The 19,434-nt window shown below is 38.8% G+C and overlaps 2 protein-coding genes across 15 annotated transcripts in view; one reads left to right on the top strand and one right to left on the bottom strand.

The window, feature by feature from the left end:
• The window catches only part of ADK (adenosine kinase), a 506,565-nt gene extending 506,374 nt beyond the window's left edge, over positions 1-191 (bottom strand). For 6 of the 11 annotated variants that reach the window (XM_072823662.1, XM_072823664.1, XM_072823665.1 and 3 more), the window contains exon 1: positions 71-188. In XM_072823662.1, coding sequence (XP_072679763.1) covers positions 71-135 — 65 coding nt within the window. In that variant the 5' untranslated portion in view covers positions 136-188. Of the gene's footprint in view, positions 1-70 lie in introns of all 11 variants that reach the window. The other 5 variants (XM_072823668.1, XM_072823681.1, XM_072823678.1 and 2 more) reach the window with 2 other exon arrangements.
• A 143-nt stretch (positions 192-334) lies between these two features.
• Positions 335-19,173, top strand: AP3M1 (adaptor related protein complex 3 subunit mu 1). Of its 4 annotated transcripts, none has more exons than XM_072823683.1 (9): positions 335-1,030; positions 8,048-8,323; positions 8,961-9,132; positions 11,946-12,083; positions 13,222-13,307; positions 14,331-14,464; positions 15,309-15,516; positions 16,461-16,605; positions 17,075-19,173. In XM_072823683.1, exons 2-9 carry the CDS (start codon positions 8,051-8,053, stop codon positions 17,173-17,175), a joined length of 1,257 nt encoding a protein of 418 aa, XP_072679784.1. In that variant the 5' UTR covers positions 335-1,030; positions 8,048-8,050; the 3' UTR covers positions 17,176-19,173. The 4 variants fall into 4 exon arrangements, with proteins under 4 accessions (XP_072679784.1, XP_072679783.1, XP_072679786.1 ...); XM_072823682.1 differs by having other exon boundaries at positions 336-637; XM_072823685.1 differs by having other exon boundaries at positions 663-914.
• Positions 19,174-19,434: the final 261 nt, after the last annotated feature.

Below are 19,434 nucleotides of genomic sequence, written 5' to 3'. Positions count from 1 at the left end.
CGCAACCCCACGTGGGCCCTGGTTAGCGGCAGGCGCCGTCACCCTCCACCCGACGTCGAGTAGCGCTCACCTCAGCGCTCGGCGCGCCTCTACCTTCAGCTTTTTGGGCTTCGGCTCCTCGTCGGCCGCAGCCATCTTCGCGCGCCCACCCCACTCGGGCTCCCGGCGTGCGCCCCGCCCCTCGGCTCTCTGGCCCCGCCCCCTCTCCTTATCACCGCCTCCTTCTCTCCGAGCCCCGCCCCTCCCGACTCGCTCCGCTCCGCGGCTCTCCCTCCCACAGCCATTGGCCCAGCCTCTTTCTGGCCCCGCCCACCCGACTAGTCGGGGGGACCCCAGACTGAGTTAGGCTGCGTCCGAGCGCCTGAGTCCACATGGTGCGAAACCCTCCTTTCTTCCGGGTTCTGAGTGATCGAGAAGATTTTAGATCCTAAACCTCAGGAGACACCTTTCTTCTCATCCAACGTCTTTCTGCTCGTGTAATCTTTCCGATACCGTAGCCCCAGTTGGTTACTTTGAAGCTGTCAGTCAGGCAATCTACTGGGCAGCCCAGCTCGGGGTCCTCGCGGCCTCTTCAGCTGCCTCAGCCTTGGTCCGGAGTGGACCTGGCGCCGAATCACTGGCTGGCCCAGGTGTCGGGGTGAGTGTGGGGGGGCGGGGAGTCTGCGGACAGGGAACAGCTCGAAAACTGGGGAGCAGTCTGAGTAGCTGGGGCTCCGGACTCCAGCCGGGGCTGCGGGAGAGGCTCTGATGCTGACCGCGCCTTCCTCTCGGCCTTCCGGGCTTGCTCGCCTGCAGGGCCGGAAGGGAGAGGTGCACCTGCAGCCCGGCCTGCTCGGGTCCCAGGCCCAAGAGGTTCAGACTCGTTGGGGTCCCTCGCCGTGCTTCGGCTCAGGGAGAAGATCTTGCCATCCACGGTGAGCCGGAGTACCAACAGCTTGGACCTCAGCCCCAGGCTTCTGCGTTGGAAGACAAACTCCTGACACACCTGAACAGACGTCCAGTCAGAGGGTGGCGCCCAGATGAGCTCGGGGTAGGGAATACCGTGAGGAGGTTGTCCCAGGGCTTCAGGAGAGGTGACAGGAATCCAAACTGATGGTGTTAAAGTGATGAGCGCTGTGGCTGGTAGGATTTGTTGGATTTGGATCGTGCCCGAAGTTGAAGCATATGTAGCCTATATGATTAAGGAGGTGGAGCCACTAAAATTAGGAGCCCTCATGAGGAGGAATTTTGTGGAGATTGGGATATATCGAGTTTGAAACAGTGTCTTAGGTGTGGACGGTAGAAAAATTAAAAGAAATTAAAAAAAAAGGCTGGGAAGTAAGCCGAAAAGAAACTTTCAAGGTGAGAATTAAACCAGGTGAAGTTTTCCTGTAATAAGGTAAGAAGTATTTATTTGGGTTTGGGGGAAAGTTATCAATGACACGAAATGCTGCAAGGATCAAAGGAGGAAGTTGAAGTCTGAGGCTAGGTAGCTAGATTCGATGATTAGGGAGTCCTTAGGCTATTTGAGAGAACTGCTTTAACATAGTGAGTAACTGGTGGGAGATACTAACTGCGAGTGTAAACTAATCCGTCATTTGGAGCAGGAAGCAAGTCATTATTGAGGCTGTCAAGTCCTGAGTTTGTTTTATTTTTTTTAAGATTTTATTTATTTATTCATGAGAGACACAGACGCAGAGACACAGGCAGAGAGAGGGAAGCAGGCTCCATGAGGGAGCCCGACGTGGGACTTGATCCCGATCCCGGGTCTCCAGGATCACACCCTGGGGCTGAAGGCTAAGCGGCTGGGCCACCCGGGCTGTCCCCTGAGTTTGTTTTAAAGAATACAACGCACATTATGTTTGGGGGCAGAAAACAATAACCAAGGTTTGTAAGATTAAAGATTCAAGAAAGAGGAGATAAGATCCAAGAAGAGAGAGAAGAGAGTGGGGTCAAAATTAAAAATGGAAGAATTCGTTTTGGAGGAAGGAGGACACTCTCAATTGAGACTATAGGAAAAGCTGGGAAAAGAGATGAATGAGGAAGTACCCGAAATTTACATACCTTTGGTAGGAAAACTCTCTTTGCAGGAAGGCTGATTTTTTCTTACTGAATCTTAGGATTTTTAGAATATTTCTAAACATTCGCCATTATACACAGAGTTCCCCAGGCTAGATATTTTTAAGTAGCTCAATAATACCTCAATGCATGAGTAGCAGATGGCTTTTATAGAGAAGAGGAATTCTCCCTCTACAAATGATCTCTCCTATTGCACAGAGAGAATAGAGGCGATCATCTTCCTACCACCAAATGTACAAAACTTCTTCCCTTTTGTTTAAAGAGGAAAAGTGTCCCTTATGAGGGAAGGTAGATCCTTTCATCTACCCAATACCATCCTCTCCTACCCTATCAGGAGCCTCTTTTATTCAGTTTTTTCCACCTACATCATCCACCTTTCCCCTTCTACTCACACCTTTCCTTCAGCAATTAGAAATATTCTTTCTTAACTGTGAAATACTTCCATTTATTTTCATGTCTTTTCAGCCTCTTGACAGCTAGAGTTCTTGAATGTATCATCTTCTCTCCTTATCTCTGATTTCCCCACTTCTTGCTATTTATTTCTCAGCCCATTTCAGCCTGTCTTGTTCCTGCCTTTCACTGAACTATCACTAAACTACCTTTACTAAGATCACCAATGTCCCCTATATGTTAATTTATAAATTCTCAATAGGGACAGAAATTGCTTTTTGTGAGGCAAAAAATAAAAAATCATTGCATATATAAAACATAGTATTTTTACAGTATATTAGATACATAAATATATAATATTAAAATTCTACAGAATTGAAGGGGAGTCTGAAAAAGCCCTTCAGCAGGTAATTAAAAAAAAAAAAAAACACCACATGTTCAGTTCTTATAGCTTGACCTCTTTGTGCCCTTTAAAATGTGTAGTATTCTGTTCCTCTGGAAACAAGACTAACACCTCTAGTTACTAAAAACTGTTAGCCCCCTCTTTTTTACTGCTCTTTAGCCACATCTTCTCAGCCTTTTTTTAGGCCCACTTCCTTGTCCCACTTGCTACTCAGATGTTGGAATTCTTTCCATAGGCTCTCTTCTTACTATGCACATATAATCTCTTTATAGTTTTTTTTTTCTTCTTGTAGCTATAATTCCCATTAACAAAAAGTCACGTGTACTCACAGGCATGTCTCCAACTCAGCTTCTCTCTGAAGCACTAGACCTACATTTATGATAGTTTTTCGAATATATCCATTTGGGTCAAATATATCCAGAATTGGGTCAATATACAGGATGAGAGCTAAGTGTCTCATTTTCCCTCTCCTCTCCAGCGTCCAAATCCACCTAATCTTTGCTTAAGCCTGAATATTTATCTTTTCATTTTACTTCATCACTGCTGTCAACACTGTAGTCTAGGCCACCACCATAATTCATCTCTGAACTGGTGCCCTATTAAATTTCTACAGTACAATTTTTTTTTTAACTGTCAATTGGATTTCATGAATTCCCTGCTTACTACCATAAAAAACTGGTCTGACAATTAAATGAACCAGTATTTGCTTATCTCCTTCCCAATCTCATCTTGCCACCTACCTTCACCTCCTAAAGTTGCTAAATTTGTACTGGATTTCTTTACTTGTGTTCTGTCACCTCAAAGATTTGTGGAATTCTGAAGGACACTGTATTTCCCCTGTCATAGAAATTGCATCTTACTGTATTGTTTGCCTTCGTTGCTGAACTCTAAACACTCTCAGTTCAGGTACTCTTACTTTGTTCACTCTTTTATCACCATTGCTTACTATATATAAAACATATTCAGAACTACTTGTTGAATGAGTAAATGGTCAAAATATTGCCTGGGAATCAGAGGTGCTAGATTCTTTAATCTCATTCTCTTACCTTGCATATAGGCCCTTCTGTGCCTCCATTCTGTTATATGTAGAAGGAATGCATTTTCTTTTTTAGACACTATTTGAAGGATATTTTGACTACGTATCTTCCTCAACTTATGATGAGGTTATGTCCTGAAAATACTGTAAGTCAAAGATGCATTTAATATACCTAAACCTACTGAGCATCATAGCTTAGCCTAGCCTGCCTTAAATGTGCTCAGAACACTTACTGTTAGCCCACAGTTGGGTAAAACTATCTAACACCAAGTGTATTTTGGAGTAAGTGTTGAGTCTCTTGTAATTTATTGAATACTGAAGTGAAGAACAGGATGGTTGTAAGTGTATTTGTCGTTTACCCTGGTGATCAAGTGGCTGACTGGGAGTTACAGCCTGCTGCCTCTACCCAGCATCCCAAGAGAGTATTATATTGCTCTCCTGGAATAAGATCAAAATTCGAATTATGGATTCTAATGGATGCGTATCACTTTTGCACAAACTTAAAGTAGAAAAATCTTAAACCATCATAAGTCAGGGACCGTCTGTATTATAATTGCATTGGCTGTGAATCATCAGGTTGAGTGTCCAACATTTGGTAAAGAGGATTTATGAAATATTTAAGCTGCAGTCAAAGCTCTGATGGAACTTTCTCAAGTGGCTTTAAAATAAGCTGGTCGCATTCTGTTTTCTGATTCAAAAGTCACTAAGAACCAAAAAATGGTTGTGATTGCAGTGTGTAGCTTTCCCAGAAAGTTTATTAAAAAGATGAAAAGAGGGGATCCCTGGGTGGCGCAGCGGTTTGGCGCCTGCCTTTGGCCCAGGGTACGATCCTGGAGACCTGGGATCGAATCCCACATCGGGCTCCCGGTACATGGAGCCTGCTTCTCCCTCTGCCTGTGTCTCTGCCTCTCTCTCTCTCTCTGACTATCATAAATAAATAAATTTGAAAAAAAAAAAAAAAGATGAAAAGAAGTAATTATAGCTACCAAAAGAATAAGTAACTAAAGAAACAGGCTAATTTATATTGTCACATGTGACATTTATTTCATTGTTATATGCATTAGCCTTTAGTCATAAAGGAATAGAATAAATAATCTCTCTCTTTTTTAAAAGATTTTATTTATTAGAGAGAGAAAGAGACATGAGCAAGAGGAGGGGCGGAGGAAGAAGGTGGCTCCCTGCTGAGCAAGGAGCCTGACATGGGTCTCCATCTCAGGACCCCAGGATCATGACCTGAGCTGAAGGCAGACGTTTTTTTTGTTTGTTTGTTTTTTGAAGGCAGACGTTTAACCAACTGAGACACCCAAGCACCTCTAAGCTCTCTTTTCTTATGATAGAAAGGTGAATTGGGTTTTAAAGCCAAGCAATGTTGAGAGCTATAAGTGTTATGCTTTCATCCCAGTACTAAGGATAGCAATAAATCCAGATGGCTGGTTTAACTTACTGTATTCTTCTGAGATTAGAACTGTTACCAATGAAAACAACTTCCCAGGAGTGCAAACTCCCTGGAAAGAATTTTTCACCAGTAACAGGATGAATAGGAACCTGGCCTCTAAAATAAAGGAACTATGAAGCCACTTGCTTCAAGAACAAACAACTCTTTTAGGGTGTACTGTGGCACAAAGTACCACCAACCCATGTGAACTATACTTTCTATAGAATAAATGGTTTAATAAGATAACTTATGTCAGATGTTTTAAATATAATTCCTGCTGTAAATAATTCATTAGAAAACATTTTGGCATTTAACTAAATAGGAAACATATCCTTCAGCTCTTCTTGCACATTTGCTGCTTAGTCCAGTATGATAACCACTAGCTACATGTAGTTATATAAATTTAAATTAGTTAACATTAAAACGTCAGTACATCAGTTGCATTAGCCACATTTCAAGTGTTCAGTGGCCACAGTGGATGTTATATTGGACTGCACGGATATAAGACAGTCATCATTGCAGGAAATCCTACTGGACAGTTCTGCATTATGTGTGTTCATAATAATTAGTCTCCAGGAGTCAGGTAGGAACAGGAGCCCAAGATTCATCCAGGCCTGGGTTGGAACCTTAGCTCTGATACTTATTGTATGATCTGATTTAACATTTCTAAGACCTTTATCATCTTATCTGTAAAACAGGGATAAGTGCAATATCTGTAACATTGAGTTGTAAAGATTCAATGAGATAATGTAGGTAAGTAAGTGCCTAGTATAGTGCCTGGCCTAGAAGACATTTTAGATATTTATTTATCCTTAATGAATAAACACTTTGAATAGAGCTGAAAATTTAGTTTCTCAAAGAGTACCATATTCCACAACTGGCTAACCCAAAGTGCTCAAATCTAAATCTCATTGAGTGGATTACAATATCCTTCTTTCAGTTATACTTTGTATTTCAGATGAAGATTTTATTCCAAGAAAAGCTATCATAATACAAATTTAGTTGCAAATCTTATCCTTGGATATTCCTGTTTCACTTTTTTAAAAAGTGTATCAGCGGAGGTTATAGCTAAAGTCAGTAGGTTCTACATAGTAAGTCTACATTCCAGTGACACTATTTAACACCTGAATAGAACTATAAAGCTGACACAAAGCAAACCTATTAAACAGAGTATCCGACTAGATAAAGTAGAAAAATTTAATAGATTTCAGTATTAATCTAGAAAAATTTAGTAGGTAAAAAGCTTCAGAGTTATTGCTACCAGCTCATGTTGATTGCTTGACTAAATAGAGATGGCTTTGAACAAAGAAACATTGTTTTTTTCTAGTGACAGGAACCCTAACTCTTAATGTTCATATTTATTAATACAGTAGCTACTAAAACACATCTTAGTAATTAGTAATTTATTTAAAAATTTCTGAAACTGTGCCAAATGGGAAGGGGAAATAATCACCAGGTAGTCCTTAAATGTCAGCTGCATTCATAAAATAAATGACTTGCTCTCAAAAGAATTAGGTTGGTGTCATTGTCTTCTGTGACAATGGAATTGAATGAATGCATTCTGGAAAGTCTTCCTTTCCTCTTTGTAATTTATCTTCATGCAGAGAAACTATTCGTTTTAAATTTTTTACAGTTGGAGTACACTTATACAATACTATAATTTCGAATTAGTGGACCACGGGACTAAACACCTGATAAGTGATGTTATCTACATAAAAGAAATGAACACATTAAGGTTATTAGATATTTTTCTACTATCCCCCATTTGCAAGGATAATAAAGTTTTTATTTGACATAAAGTTATACTCAGAAAATTGTATGTCACAATATAAAACCCAATGAATTATCAAAATGAATATAACTTATAACTATCATCTAGATCAAGAAATTAAACTTTATAAGCACCTTAGGAAATATCCCCCATCCCTTCTTAGTCACTGCCTCCCTCTCTCCTCCATAAAAGATGGCATTTGATTTCTTAAATCATAGATTAATTTTGTCTGTTCTAGCACCACATATAAATAGAATCATACTTATGTATCCTTTTGCATCTGGCTTGTTTGTTCAATATTGTATTTGTAAGATTCATCCGTATTTGCTTAATTTAACAATAGGTTATTTGTTTTCATTGCTATATAATGTTTCATTTTAATAATATACTATAGTTTATTTTTCCATAGTACTATTAATAAATATTTGAGTTGTTCCAGGTTTTCACTACAACATTACATTTTTATGTGTGTTTTTGGTGCACATTTTTACACATTTATGTTTAATCCACCTGGAAGTAGATTTGTGTGTCATAGTAAGAATATTTTGTAAGTGAAATATAATTCACATATTATAAAACCCACCATTTTAAAGTGTTTCTTTTTCTAGTTTAAGTCATTTTATTATAAGCAAGTGCTAGACTTTATCAAATGATTTTCCTACACATTTTGAAATGATTATATGTTTTGTCTTTTATGTATACTGTGTGTTACGTTGATTGATTTTCATATGTTGAACCAGTCTTCCATTCTTGGAATAAATCCCATTTGTCAAGGTGTGTAATCTGTATATGTTGCTGGATTTAGTTTGTTGGTATTTTGTCAAGGATTTTTATAACTATTCTTACATGATGCTGGTCTATAGTTTCTTGTATTGCCTTTGTCTGGTTTGGGTATCAGAATAGTACAAGGATACTTTTTGATGTACACTAAATTTAAACTTTTTCCCCCCCTAGAAAATGATCCACAGTCTATTTCTCATAAACTGTTCCGGTGACATATTTCTAGAGAAGCACTGGAAGAGCGTTGTGAGCCAGTCTGTCTGTGATTATTTCTTTGAAGCTCAAGAGAAAGCTGCTGATGTTGAAAATGTACCACCTGTCATTTCAACACCTCATCACTACCTCATCAGTATCTACAGGGATAAGCTCTTCTTTGTGTCTGTCATACAGACTGAAGTGCCACCTCTCTTTGTAATTGAGTTCCTACATCGAGTTGCTGACACTTTTCAGGTTGGTTACTCATCAAATCTTTTGAATTTAAGTTAAAGTTAGTTGGGGGTGAGATAAATGATTATATTCTCTAAGTAATCAGCTTTGGATGTATCCTGTTTCTTCTTTTCAACTAAGAATAAATTCATAAACCCTTTCTTTGTAGGGTGTATAGCAGTATACATGGCTGTTCCATTCACTATTTCAGTAGAACACCGTAATCTCATGGTCATGGAAGCCATATTTTTTATATGTATTACAAATTGTGTCATCAGGAAACAGTAATGCCCTCCACATACAGTTCTCTGAATGGCCCCAAGATTTTTATTGGTTATGTAATCGTCTTAATATTTACATTTTATTATCTTGCTAAATGTACCAAATAATTGAAAACTTACCTATGTTTTAGGGGTACCCAATCAGAGTAAATTAATAGTTCACATCCTAGTTTAATGTTTCAATGTAATGGAAATTCAATTCAATCTGAAGATATTGAGAAATAGCGTATAGAACTATAGAGGCTTTTTTTCTAATTTACATATTTCAACATCTTAAACAATTAATTATGCTACTCTAAGTTTATCCTTCTAAACAAAGAATGTTTAGCAAGCCTTTCTCCATGCCTTCCATTGTACAATATTATGTACATTTTGTTAAGGACTACTTTGGTGAATGTTCGGAAGCTGCAATTAAGGATAATGTGGTCATTGTATATGAGCTCTTGGAAGAAATGTTAGACAATGGATTTCCACTGGCTACTGAATCTAATATTTTGAAAGAACTGATTAAACCACCAACAATTCTACGTTCTGTCGTCAACTCTATTACAGGTAAGGTGAAAATGTGCTGCCTTAGGAACTAAGCAATTAACACTTTATAAACAACTCCTTGTTGCCTGATCTGGCAAATAATTAAGGTAGTTCAGTTTGGCCAGAGTTAAAGTTAGTAGTATTGTTGAAATGAATGTGTATTTCTTTTCATGAGGAGACTAGGTCTTAAATGATAAAGAAAACTTGATAATTACTCTTTTATTATAGGCTTTTCTATAAGACCACAATAACATTGTTACTATTACTTAACACTAAATAATAAGACTGATTAAATTTTCCCAGTTAATCCTAGAGAAGCCAATATAGTGAGGCTATAAAAGGAAAGCCTATATGTGAAGCTACTTAGAACACTTAATCTATTTATAGACTGGCATTTTAATATTTAAATTAGCATTATTGTATATGATGTGATGAAGATGTTAACTAACAATATAGTGGGTTATAATTGTAGTATATAAGTGTATCAAATCATCATGTTGTATAGCTTAAACTTAACACGATGTTAAATGTCAATTATATCTCAATAAAACCGGGAGAAAAATTAAAATTATAAATAGCATTATAAAACTAGCATTATGTCGTTACCCCCAAATTACTAGGATATAGAAAATTTAAGACTCTCCACCACAGAGTACATATTATTTCCTCCAAGTCTTTGTTTTATACATGCAGAAGATTTATTAAAACAAAAAGATGGGAAATTAGTCTGTCAGTGAGATCTCATGCATTGTGACCTTGTACTTTGTTTTAAGCTTCTTTTTTTTTCTAAAGATGTTTATTTATTTACTCATGAATGACACAGAGAGGCAGAGGGAGAAGCAGGGAGCCTGATGCAGGGCTCCATCCCAGGACCCTGGGATCATGACCTGAACCAAAGGCAGATGCTCAACCACTGAGCCACCCAGGTGCTCCATGTTATAAGTTTGTAATTTTTATTTCTTGAATATAGCTAGAAATTAGGTACATCCAGATGACAGTATTTTTTGAGAGTGTTGAAGTCTTCTAGAGAAAGATTTCTGTGAAATGTTACATAACACACCAGCTCTGCTGTCTACCATTGTAAACCCCGCTCTAAGTGTACTGACCTAAAAAAATGGGACAAGAGAGGCCTATAAGAGGCCTTTATTCATCTTCTGTACAAAGCTGAGCATTAGGAGAAATTCAAGGAAAGATAAGATAGAATGTATGCACCTAAAACTTAGACTCTGGATGGGAGATTAGAAAAAAATTAAAGTATGTAAATAATAATATAACATTGTAAAAGGCAACTCCATACTTTATAAACAATACAGTGACATTGGAAAGTACACATGATATAATACTAAATGGAAAAAATACCAACATAAAACTATAAAAGTTTCTGTTAATTACACAAACATTCCTACAGACAAAAAAGTTCTAAAATATTTTCAATGACCGTCTCCAACTAAGGAACAACATACTATCTTTATTTTTGCTTAATACTTTCTAATTTCTAAAATAAACATGTATTTTATAGTTACTAAAATAGAGAATGAAAATACATAGGTTATTAAGGCAGTGCATTCAAGAGAATGGTTCAGTAGATGAAATAATCCCTCCTGAACTGTGGTGCTTGGCCCCAATGCAGGGCCCTAAAGAATCAGCAGAATTTAGGGAAAGAGGGAGGAATAAGAGCATTCTGTAGATGGAACTATATGAGAAAAAAAACACACAACATGAAAAACCTAGAATTATATTAATTATTTAACAGGAGCAGAGCTGTTTTTTTACTGAGTAATGAGACACAAACACCAATCATAATTAGACTGTAAAATCTAATTATATATATACAGTATATTGTATATACAGTATGATTGCAACTATATTTTAAGGTGCAGTCAAAAATAACAAACTTACCAAAATAGAAAAAAATAAATGCAGCCTATTTATGAGGGAAATGTTTAAAGAATTATACCAAACTGTTAATGGTAGTTGTATTTTGGTAACAGAAAGATAGATCCTTTTTAGCCACTTTTCTGAGCTTTCCATGTGTTGTTGTTACTAAGCATATACTACTTTTGAATTGGAAATGTAAATTAACCAAAATGTTAAATATGTCACAGCTCAAGGGTGTGTTTTGGACAATCAGACTTACTTTCAGACATATGTCAATTTACCAGTAAATTAGCCCTATATTAAACCTTAGCCATATTACAGCCATATGGTTGTGCTGACCTTAAAATGGGAAAAGGCCAGAGTGTGTTCTTCATCCTGTTACTCTGCTGAGGCCTGCTTGGCAGCATCTCATGTAGAATTTAAGCTGAATACCAAAGGGCCTACTTATCACTTATTCTCAGTGGAAACATTTTATCGGCAGAAGGTTCTACAACAACTAGCCTCTTTTCTTCATCACTGGCAGCAGGACGAGATTCTGTTGTTGAGCCACTAGAATTAGGTTAGGTTACTGTTAACACACAGGAAGCAAAAGATAGGTAAATGAATTTAACCTGGTTTGGCACATAGAGGACCACATGGCCTATTTCTGTCCCCTAGAAATTTGATCATGTCGGTATAGCAATTCCAGCAATTCTGGAAACCATCCACAACTTTGATGAAGAAAACGTAAACATTAAAGAAGCAACTAAAGCATTCTTTTTTTTTTTCCTGTTAATAGTTTTTCTTTCTTTTTTTGTTTTTAAAATAAACTATACACCAGTGTGGGGCTTGAACTCATGACCCCAAGGTCAAGAGTCGCACATTCTACCAACTGAGCCAGCCTATCACCCTTGTTAATAGCTTTCCTGATGACTATTTTATGCATTACCTTTGCTTTCTCCTTTTCCGGTTTCTAGGCAGTAGTAATGTTGGGGACACACTCCCCACTGGGCAGCTGTCCAACATCCCATGGCGGCGGGCAGGGGTAAAGTACACAAATAATGAAGCCTATTTTGATGTCGTTGAAGAAATAGATGCAATTATAGATAAATCAGGTAATTGTGTGCATGTGATCTTATTTGGGAAAAACAGTTGAGCTGACAAAATTGAAATCTCTTGGTAGTATGGTTTCAGCAGAAAGGCATTCACTTCCTGATAGCTTAAAATCTGTTTATTTTGCCCAGAGGCTACATATAATTTTCATAACCACTAGCTGAGATCTGCCAAACCTTTGTAAATCAGATCTCATGCTGCCTTACTTTAAGCCAGTTATTACCCTGTCTGCCTCTCCCTCTTGCCATTTATTCAACATTTATTGTATTATCTACCATGCACCATACTTTTGCTACCACTTTACATACAGTACTTCTGAAGACCCCAGACAAAACAGCTGTACTCTATTAGAACCATAAATTTTACTAAAAACATCTAGTCCAACCTTCACATTTTATACATAAGGAAACTGAGGCTCAAAAGGGTTTAGTAATCTGCTCAAGGTCACACAGCTAGTTGCTGTGTGAAAATGAGTTATTGTGAATTATAGCCAGTATTTTTTCTTCAATCAGTGCCCTTTTCATTATAAAAATTCTATCATACAGAATAATAGCTATATTATTACAGAATAATGGCTCCTATTCAAAGTTAACAGCTTAGTCCATTTCAATGAGAAATTTGCCTCATTTTTAAATTCCATTAAAAATATTTTAACTTCAAACACTTTTTTTTTCTAAAAGGGAAAGAGTTGATGGGGAGGGACAGAGGCGGAAGGGGAGAGAGAATCTTAAGCAGGCTCCATGCCCAACAGGAAGCCCAAGGTGGGGCTGCATCTCAGGACTTTAAGATCATGACCTGAGCAGAAATTAGGAGCTGGCTGCTTAACAGACCGAGCCACCTAGGCACCCCAAAAACATTTTAATTTCATATCCAGCAGTCTTACAAGGTTGACTATGTCAAGACAGAGGCAGGTTTGATATTCCGTAGAATTACCCCAGTCCTACCAGTTAGGTGTGGGCGTTTAGTGAAGAAACTGTCATAACTGGTGCAATGGATCCTCTGTCCCACTAACTTGTTAGTAGATGTGCAAGTTTCATTATGTCTGACACCGAGGTGATGTCTCCATTATTTCAGAGACAGTGATCGCTCTAGTCTTTACTAGACTCCAATTCCAGTGATGTTATCACTTCCTTTCTTCAGGATCTACAGTGTTTGCAGAAATTCAGGGGGTCATTGATGCTTGCATTAAGCTATCTGGAATGCCTGACCTTTCTCTTTCTTTCATGGTAAGTTTTGTTCTCCTGTCCTGTAGATCTTTGTATGCCTAATATATATGAAGTACTGAAAGAAATGATAAATACTGAGAGATGTTTGTATCTTAGATTGTAAGTATTATCTCAGAAATATTCTAAGATTTATTTACTTATTTAGAGAGAGCATGAGCAGGGGGAGGGGCAGAGAGAGAGAAAGAGAGAATCTTAAGCAGACTCCACGCTGAGCGGGGAGCCTGACATGGGGTTTGTTCTCCCAACCCTGAGATCATGACTTAAGCCAAAATCAAGAGCCTGCTGTTTAACTAAACCACCCAGGTACCCCTATCTCAGAAATATTCTTAGCACAGCTTCCCAAGACAGTGGCTTACATAATGAGCATGGCCTTTATGGAAAGGCTGAGGAGAAGTCTTCTCCTGGCTATGTTAGAAGTGGCTTAAATGGCTGGATGGCTTCTGCAAATCTGTAGTCTCACTGAATTATTATTTGCTTTACTGATAAGAAAGGGCATTGATCTTTTGCATCATTTTAGATTTGGCATGATACACTACTAAGAAAAGAGAACAAAGTTCTGTTGCTATCTCGTTTTGACCTTGAGTTCTTCCAACTTCATTTTTGTCATCTGTGAAATGGAAATGATAGTACGGCTCACATTTTCTACTTAATAGTAATTGAAATTCAACTAAAATAACATATGAAATATTTGCGGCCACCTGGGTGGCTCAGATGGTTAAGTAGCCGGCTCTTGATTTCAGCTCAGGGTTGTGAGGTTCGAGATCTGTGTCTGGCTCCACACTCAGTGGAGAATCTGCTTGAAGATTGTCTCTCCCTCTCCCTCTGCCCCCTCCCCTGCTTTACAAAATATATTTGAAATCTCAAAGCCTTGTGAAACTGTTAACTGTGTGTTATTGTGGTCATAGTAACAAACTCGTAATGTAACTTTTATCCTTAGGGAGTACATTAATTTCTCATAGTATCCTAGCAGACTTGCCCTATTCCGCACACTCTGTGAATACTGCCGTCTTGTTTTCCTGGCAGAACCCACGGCTTCTCGACGATGTCAGCTTCCACCCCTGCATCCGGTTCAAGCGCTGGGAATCTGAAAGAGTTTTGTCATTTATTCCTCCAGATGGAAATTTCCGACTCATATCGTATCGTGTCAGCTCACAAAAGTACGTTGATGCATCAACTAGAAATCTGCTATCATGTATCAGAGTGATGGGTAGTCCCCTTACCTTTTTCATTCTGACAGGTGGATACTTGAATTCATCACTGCTCTCTTTGGCCATGGCTCATTAGGAAACTCAGGAAGAACTGGTGAAATATGTATCTAAAATAATCAGTGTTCCTTGAATGTGAGAATATAAAGTACTAGTAAAACATATACCGGAGAACAAACACTTTGGACTGTGCACAACCTACACAAAACCTTGAACCCATGCCATAATTTTACTGTGGTCTGTAGACTTCATATCTGACAGAGGGAGACAGATACATCTCTAATTCTCTAGGCAATCGCCCAATTAACTGACTTCCGGTCACTCTTTCGGGTACTAAGATTAAATGAATGAATTGGCATTGTGGGTTGTAAATGGTTTGTCCCTTGAAAATATCAGAAGGCATTTGGGTAGCATCAGTAATACTCAAAAGCAGAGGAGTTATTTCTTGGCTCTTACCACATAGGGACAATTTCATTTAGTTTAATTTTAAATTCTCTTTTCTATGGGACCTTAATTAATTTCTTCAAACTAGGGCTATTTGTGCCACTTGTTTATCCTATCTTGAATCCTGTCTTGATTTGATACTTCTTGCTCAGAAATTGTGTAATTCCTAGTGTGGTGGTGCTCAGACTCTCTGGTGAGTACTAGTGAATGCTGACCCTCCAGGTCTGGGGATATATGGCCCTCGGTAGAGTCAAAGGAGTGGAATACTCTGGACTGAGGTTCTCAGGCTACCTCAGGAGCTGTCTCACACAATTAATTATGTTTGTGGTTGTATCTGTCTTTTTCTTTTCAGTCTAGTGGCAATACCGGTGTATGTGAAACATAGCATCAGCTTTAAGGAGAACAGTTCTTGCGGTAGATTTGATATTACAATTGGACCAAAGCAGAATATGGGGAAAACTATTGAAGGAATCACAGTAACAGTTCATATGCCCAAAGTTGTGCTGAATATGAACCTGACACCAACACAAGGCAGCTATACATTTGATCCAGTTACCAAGGTACAGCTAGCTCTAATCAAGCGTGAGCAAATGTTTCTGCAGTCTTTATTTTCTGATGGCAGGGAGGGCAGAAGGAAGGGTTAATGTCTTGGTTAAAACTAAAGTTCCTCACAAAACCTGAGAACAACCTGTACTCGGCCACTGGCTATGGAGGGAATCCCGCATCTGCTGCTGAGGAGATGAACAGAAACGTGAGACTCATTCTGTTCTCCTTCAGAGTGTGCCTTTCCTCATCCACTGATAATCTAGAGACATACTCACTAAGGAAGAAGACGTAGAAAGCTTTTTTAAAAAGAGAAAAGCATGATCTGGATATAAGAAGTTAGTATTGTAGTCTATTAATTGTTCGATTTTCTGTAGAAATTGATCATTAAGACCTTTCTTTTTCATTTACAAGCAATTCATACTCTTCCACAGGGAATGCTGGCTAGGATAGCTGCTTCCTCACCATACATAACCATACGTAAACGTGCCTCTAGCAAAGGGTTTGCAGAGAAACTGTAAAAAGATGGTTTTCTCTCAGATTCCTGCTTGGGTAAAAAGTGTGGTTCTTTTCAGCAGCAGAGTCATTGAGCTGCCTGCTAAGTGAAAAGGCATTTTTTAAAGTAAAAACCAGTCCTCAGAATTTGAAGAACTTCCCCAGAGGTTGACCACTGAGCCTTAGTTTCTTTGTAAAAAGAAGACAAAACCTACATCATAGGCCTTTTTGAGATGTATGAATAGTGCTAAGCACAGTGCTGTATCCAAAAGTGGATGCTCTACAAACGTTGGTTCTCTGCCCTCACCATTCAGAGTCACAGACCTGATTAGTGGTAAGACTCTGTGAAGATCCCAGGTCCCTTGTTTCCAAGATACTGTGCGTCATTCTGTACAGAAGTTTATAGTGTCTTTGAACATTTGTCTTTAGTAAATGGTTCAGATTGTATTTCTTATGCCTTTTTAAGGTACTAACATGGGATGTGGGAAAAATTACTCCACAAAAGCTCCCGAGTCTTAAAGGACTGGTAAATTTACAGTCTGGAGCACCCAAGCCAGAAGAGAATCCAAGTCTCAACATACAGTTCAAGATCCAGCAGCTTGCTATTTCTGGTAAGGATAAGTTTTGACTTATGTTTGCGGTTTAACTGAGTTTTGCTGGGGTCAACTATTTGGAGCTTAGAAGGGTACAAGCATTTCCTCTCTAGAAAGAACAATAGCTCCAGTTTGCCTGTCACACCGTGCTGTGGGGCCATAGTCCGAGGTACAGTGATTTGCAGAGCACTTTATTTCACACAGCTTTCTTCCTCTGCACCCTCTTCATCCAAGCACAAAGGGAAGAGTCATTCATACAGAAAGATTTATCCTTAAAAGACATTCTTTGCCCACTTGGGAATCTGAACTAAAACCATCCCCCCACAGTGCTATAATTTGTGAATAGTAGAAGGGACACTTGGTTAATGTCAGATTTACTCAGTAGTGTTCATTGCTAGACAAATAATTGTTGGTTGGTATGGCCAGGAAAATAATTTGTTCCTTTCCTTACCTTTTTTTTTTTTTTTTTTTTTTTTTTTGGACACAGGCTTAAAAGTAAACCGCTTGGACATGTATGGGGAGAAATATAAGCCATTTAAAGGAGTCAAATATGTCACGAAAGCTGGAAAGTTCCAAGTGAGAACATGAGAAGAGGCCAAAATTCCTCAAGATCCGTTTGTTTTTCTAGTGTCATTATAGTTTATTACTGTTAGGTACCAAGTGGGTGGGAATACATATTAGTCAAAGCATTCCTATCATGCTACACACCGCTAATGAAGTTGCTTAGTAATCAATGTAGGGTTCTGAAGGAGCTTTCAGCTAAGGAAACTTTGAATGACTTAGCTTATTTTATATCTTTTCAGTTAGAAAGATTCTGGAGGTGACTGCTTCCATAGGGGGGCATCAGCTGGAGGCTGCACATAGTGACAATAAAGGCAAAAGGCTACAGTGATAACCTCTCCCCGAAAACAAGTGAACTGGTCTCAGCAGGAGCAGTCTTAATCTGTAATGTGATGTATCAAGTGCAGCCAAACATCACACCTAATTTTAGCCATCCCAAATCAGCATCTATCCCCACAGAGGAAGTTCCCCCCACCCCAAGAAGTTTACAAAAAACTGCCTCTTCAAGTGTTTGCCTTATTCAGCTTTTCACTTGTGCCATTAAGCAAGCACTGTAGCAAAAGCCACTTCCACATGGCCCTGGCAGGGAGCACCACTGCTCCGTGCTTCATTCTCACTGTACTTGGTATTGTATTTTTTATAAATAAGATTTTTATGTAAAGCTCAGATTTTGATTTACAGGGACCTTGCTGCAGTAAGTACCCATCTCAGTTTTGTGCCACTAGTTCAGCTGTTAGATAGCATAGTAAAAATCGTATCAAAGGGGCAAATGCTTTATTAAGGCAATAAAAGGGAACACTACTTCTGCTTTTAGGAAGTTATTGCAAGCACAAGCATTTGAGATTTGAAGCAAATTAAAGGGTAGAGGAGAAACTTAAGTGAACTTTGCCACCTTCATGTTTTAGAAAGCTTATCAACACCACTTAAACCATCTTAGCCTAAAGGCCTCAAGCCCTAGTTCAGCAAAAGAAAAAAAAAATGTGCCTGCTTCACTATGGTCACTTTTTTTTTAATCTTTTATCTTTTTTATTGTTGTTCTTAAGGTCTTGAATTTACCTGTATCCCTTGCCTTTAAGGGGAGCTCCTGTTTCATACCGTGTGCTTCCCAAGGCTACAGTAGTCAGTAGGTTCCTTCCTCAGACTGTTGTCATAATTGTCACTTGAGCGTCTCTGCTGTACTGACACAGTACATGATATTGAGGCAGTAACAAGATCCTCAGTGACACTGATGAAACCATATTGATCGTCTTGGCTGAGAAGTCAGTCTAGAGTTGTATCATTTCACTCAACCTCACTGGCTTTGAAGTCCTTGTCCAGTCACTTGGCCTCATTAGACCTGAAGGAGAGAGGAAGGCTGGAAGATACAAGTGCTTGTTTGTCATGGTTCCCACTGGTTCTTACTTATGCTGTTAGTTTTTTTCTTGTGACTCCCTTCTTTTCCTTCTTCTCGGCTTCTAACTCCTCCCATATCATAAGAACGGCCCTTAAATTCATCCCACTCTGCTGTTAAGGGCTAGTGGTCGAGGCTACCAGAGAGAGCCCAGCAGACAGCAGCGTTCTTACCTCTGCCTCCATAGGGTACCCAGCCTGCCGTTCACCTACTAGGAAATGGCACTTTTTGCAAAATTTGAAATTTCTTGGGTAACCAATATTAGCTTGGCAGCTAAAATCAAGATGTTGCCAAATACTTATTGTCTTTGCCTAACGTTGGTTACACAGCCCAGTTGCTTTTATTTTTAATGTCTTTTAATGTCCTATCTCAAAAGAACAATCAGTACATTTTCTTTCTGCAGAATCCCGAATCTCAACCATGTATAACTGGACTGTCCAATTTTCTTTGTGCTGTCTTCTCTTATATATAAGTGAGCAGATTATATGCCGAGTCCCTTGTCTCTAGCAATTTCTGCTAAAACTTTCAAGTAGATTGTTTCCTTTTACAATTAAATTATTGTATTTATTCATTTGAATCCAGTAAATCCTTTCTCTAATCTGGCTATACTGTCAATAAAAAGATGAAAGCAACAAGTTGATTTTTTAGCTTGACTGCTGATTGAGCATTCTCAGATGGGTACGCCTCAGCATCAGAGCAGCCTAAACATGATCAGATTTTGTTCTGTATCATCACATAAGCTGTAAGGGTTGCAGCAAAGCACTTGGAAGTGCTCCTCTCTTAACCTCAATATGTTAACAGCCATGGATAATTTCTCTGAGCATCACTGTCTCGCCAGAGACTGAGCAGTAAGTGATCAAAGGTACTCTCCCTATCACCACCACCACTACCACCTA

Source organism: Canis lupus, chromosome 4, assembly GCF_048164855.1.
Source record: "Canis lupus baileyi chromosome 4, mCanLup2.hap1, whole genome shotgun sequence".
Classification (NCBI taxonomy): domain Eukaryota; kingdom Metazoa; phylum Chordata; class Mammalia; order Carnivora; family Canidae; genus Canis; species Canis lupus.
Note: the sequence above shows the minus strand (reverse complement) of the source record. Positions and strands in the feature narration are given on the sequence as shown.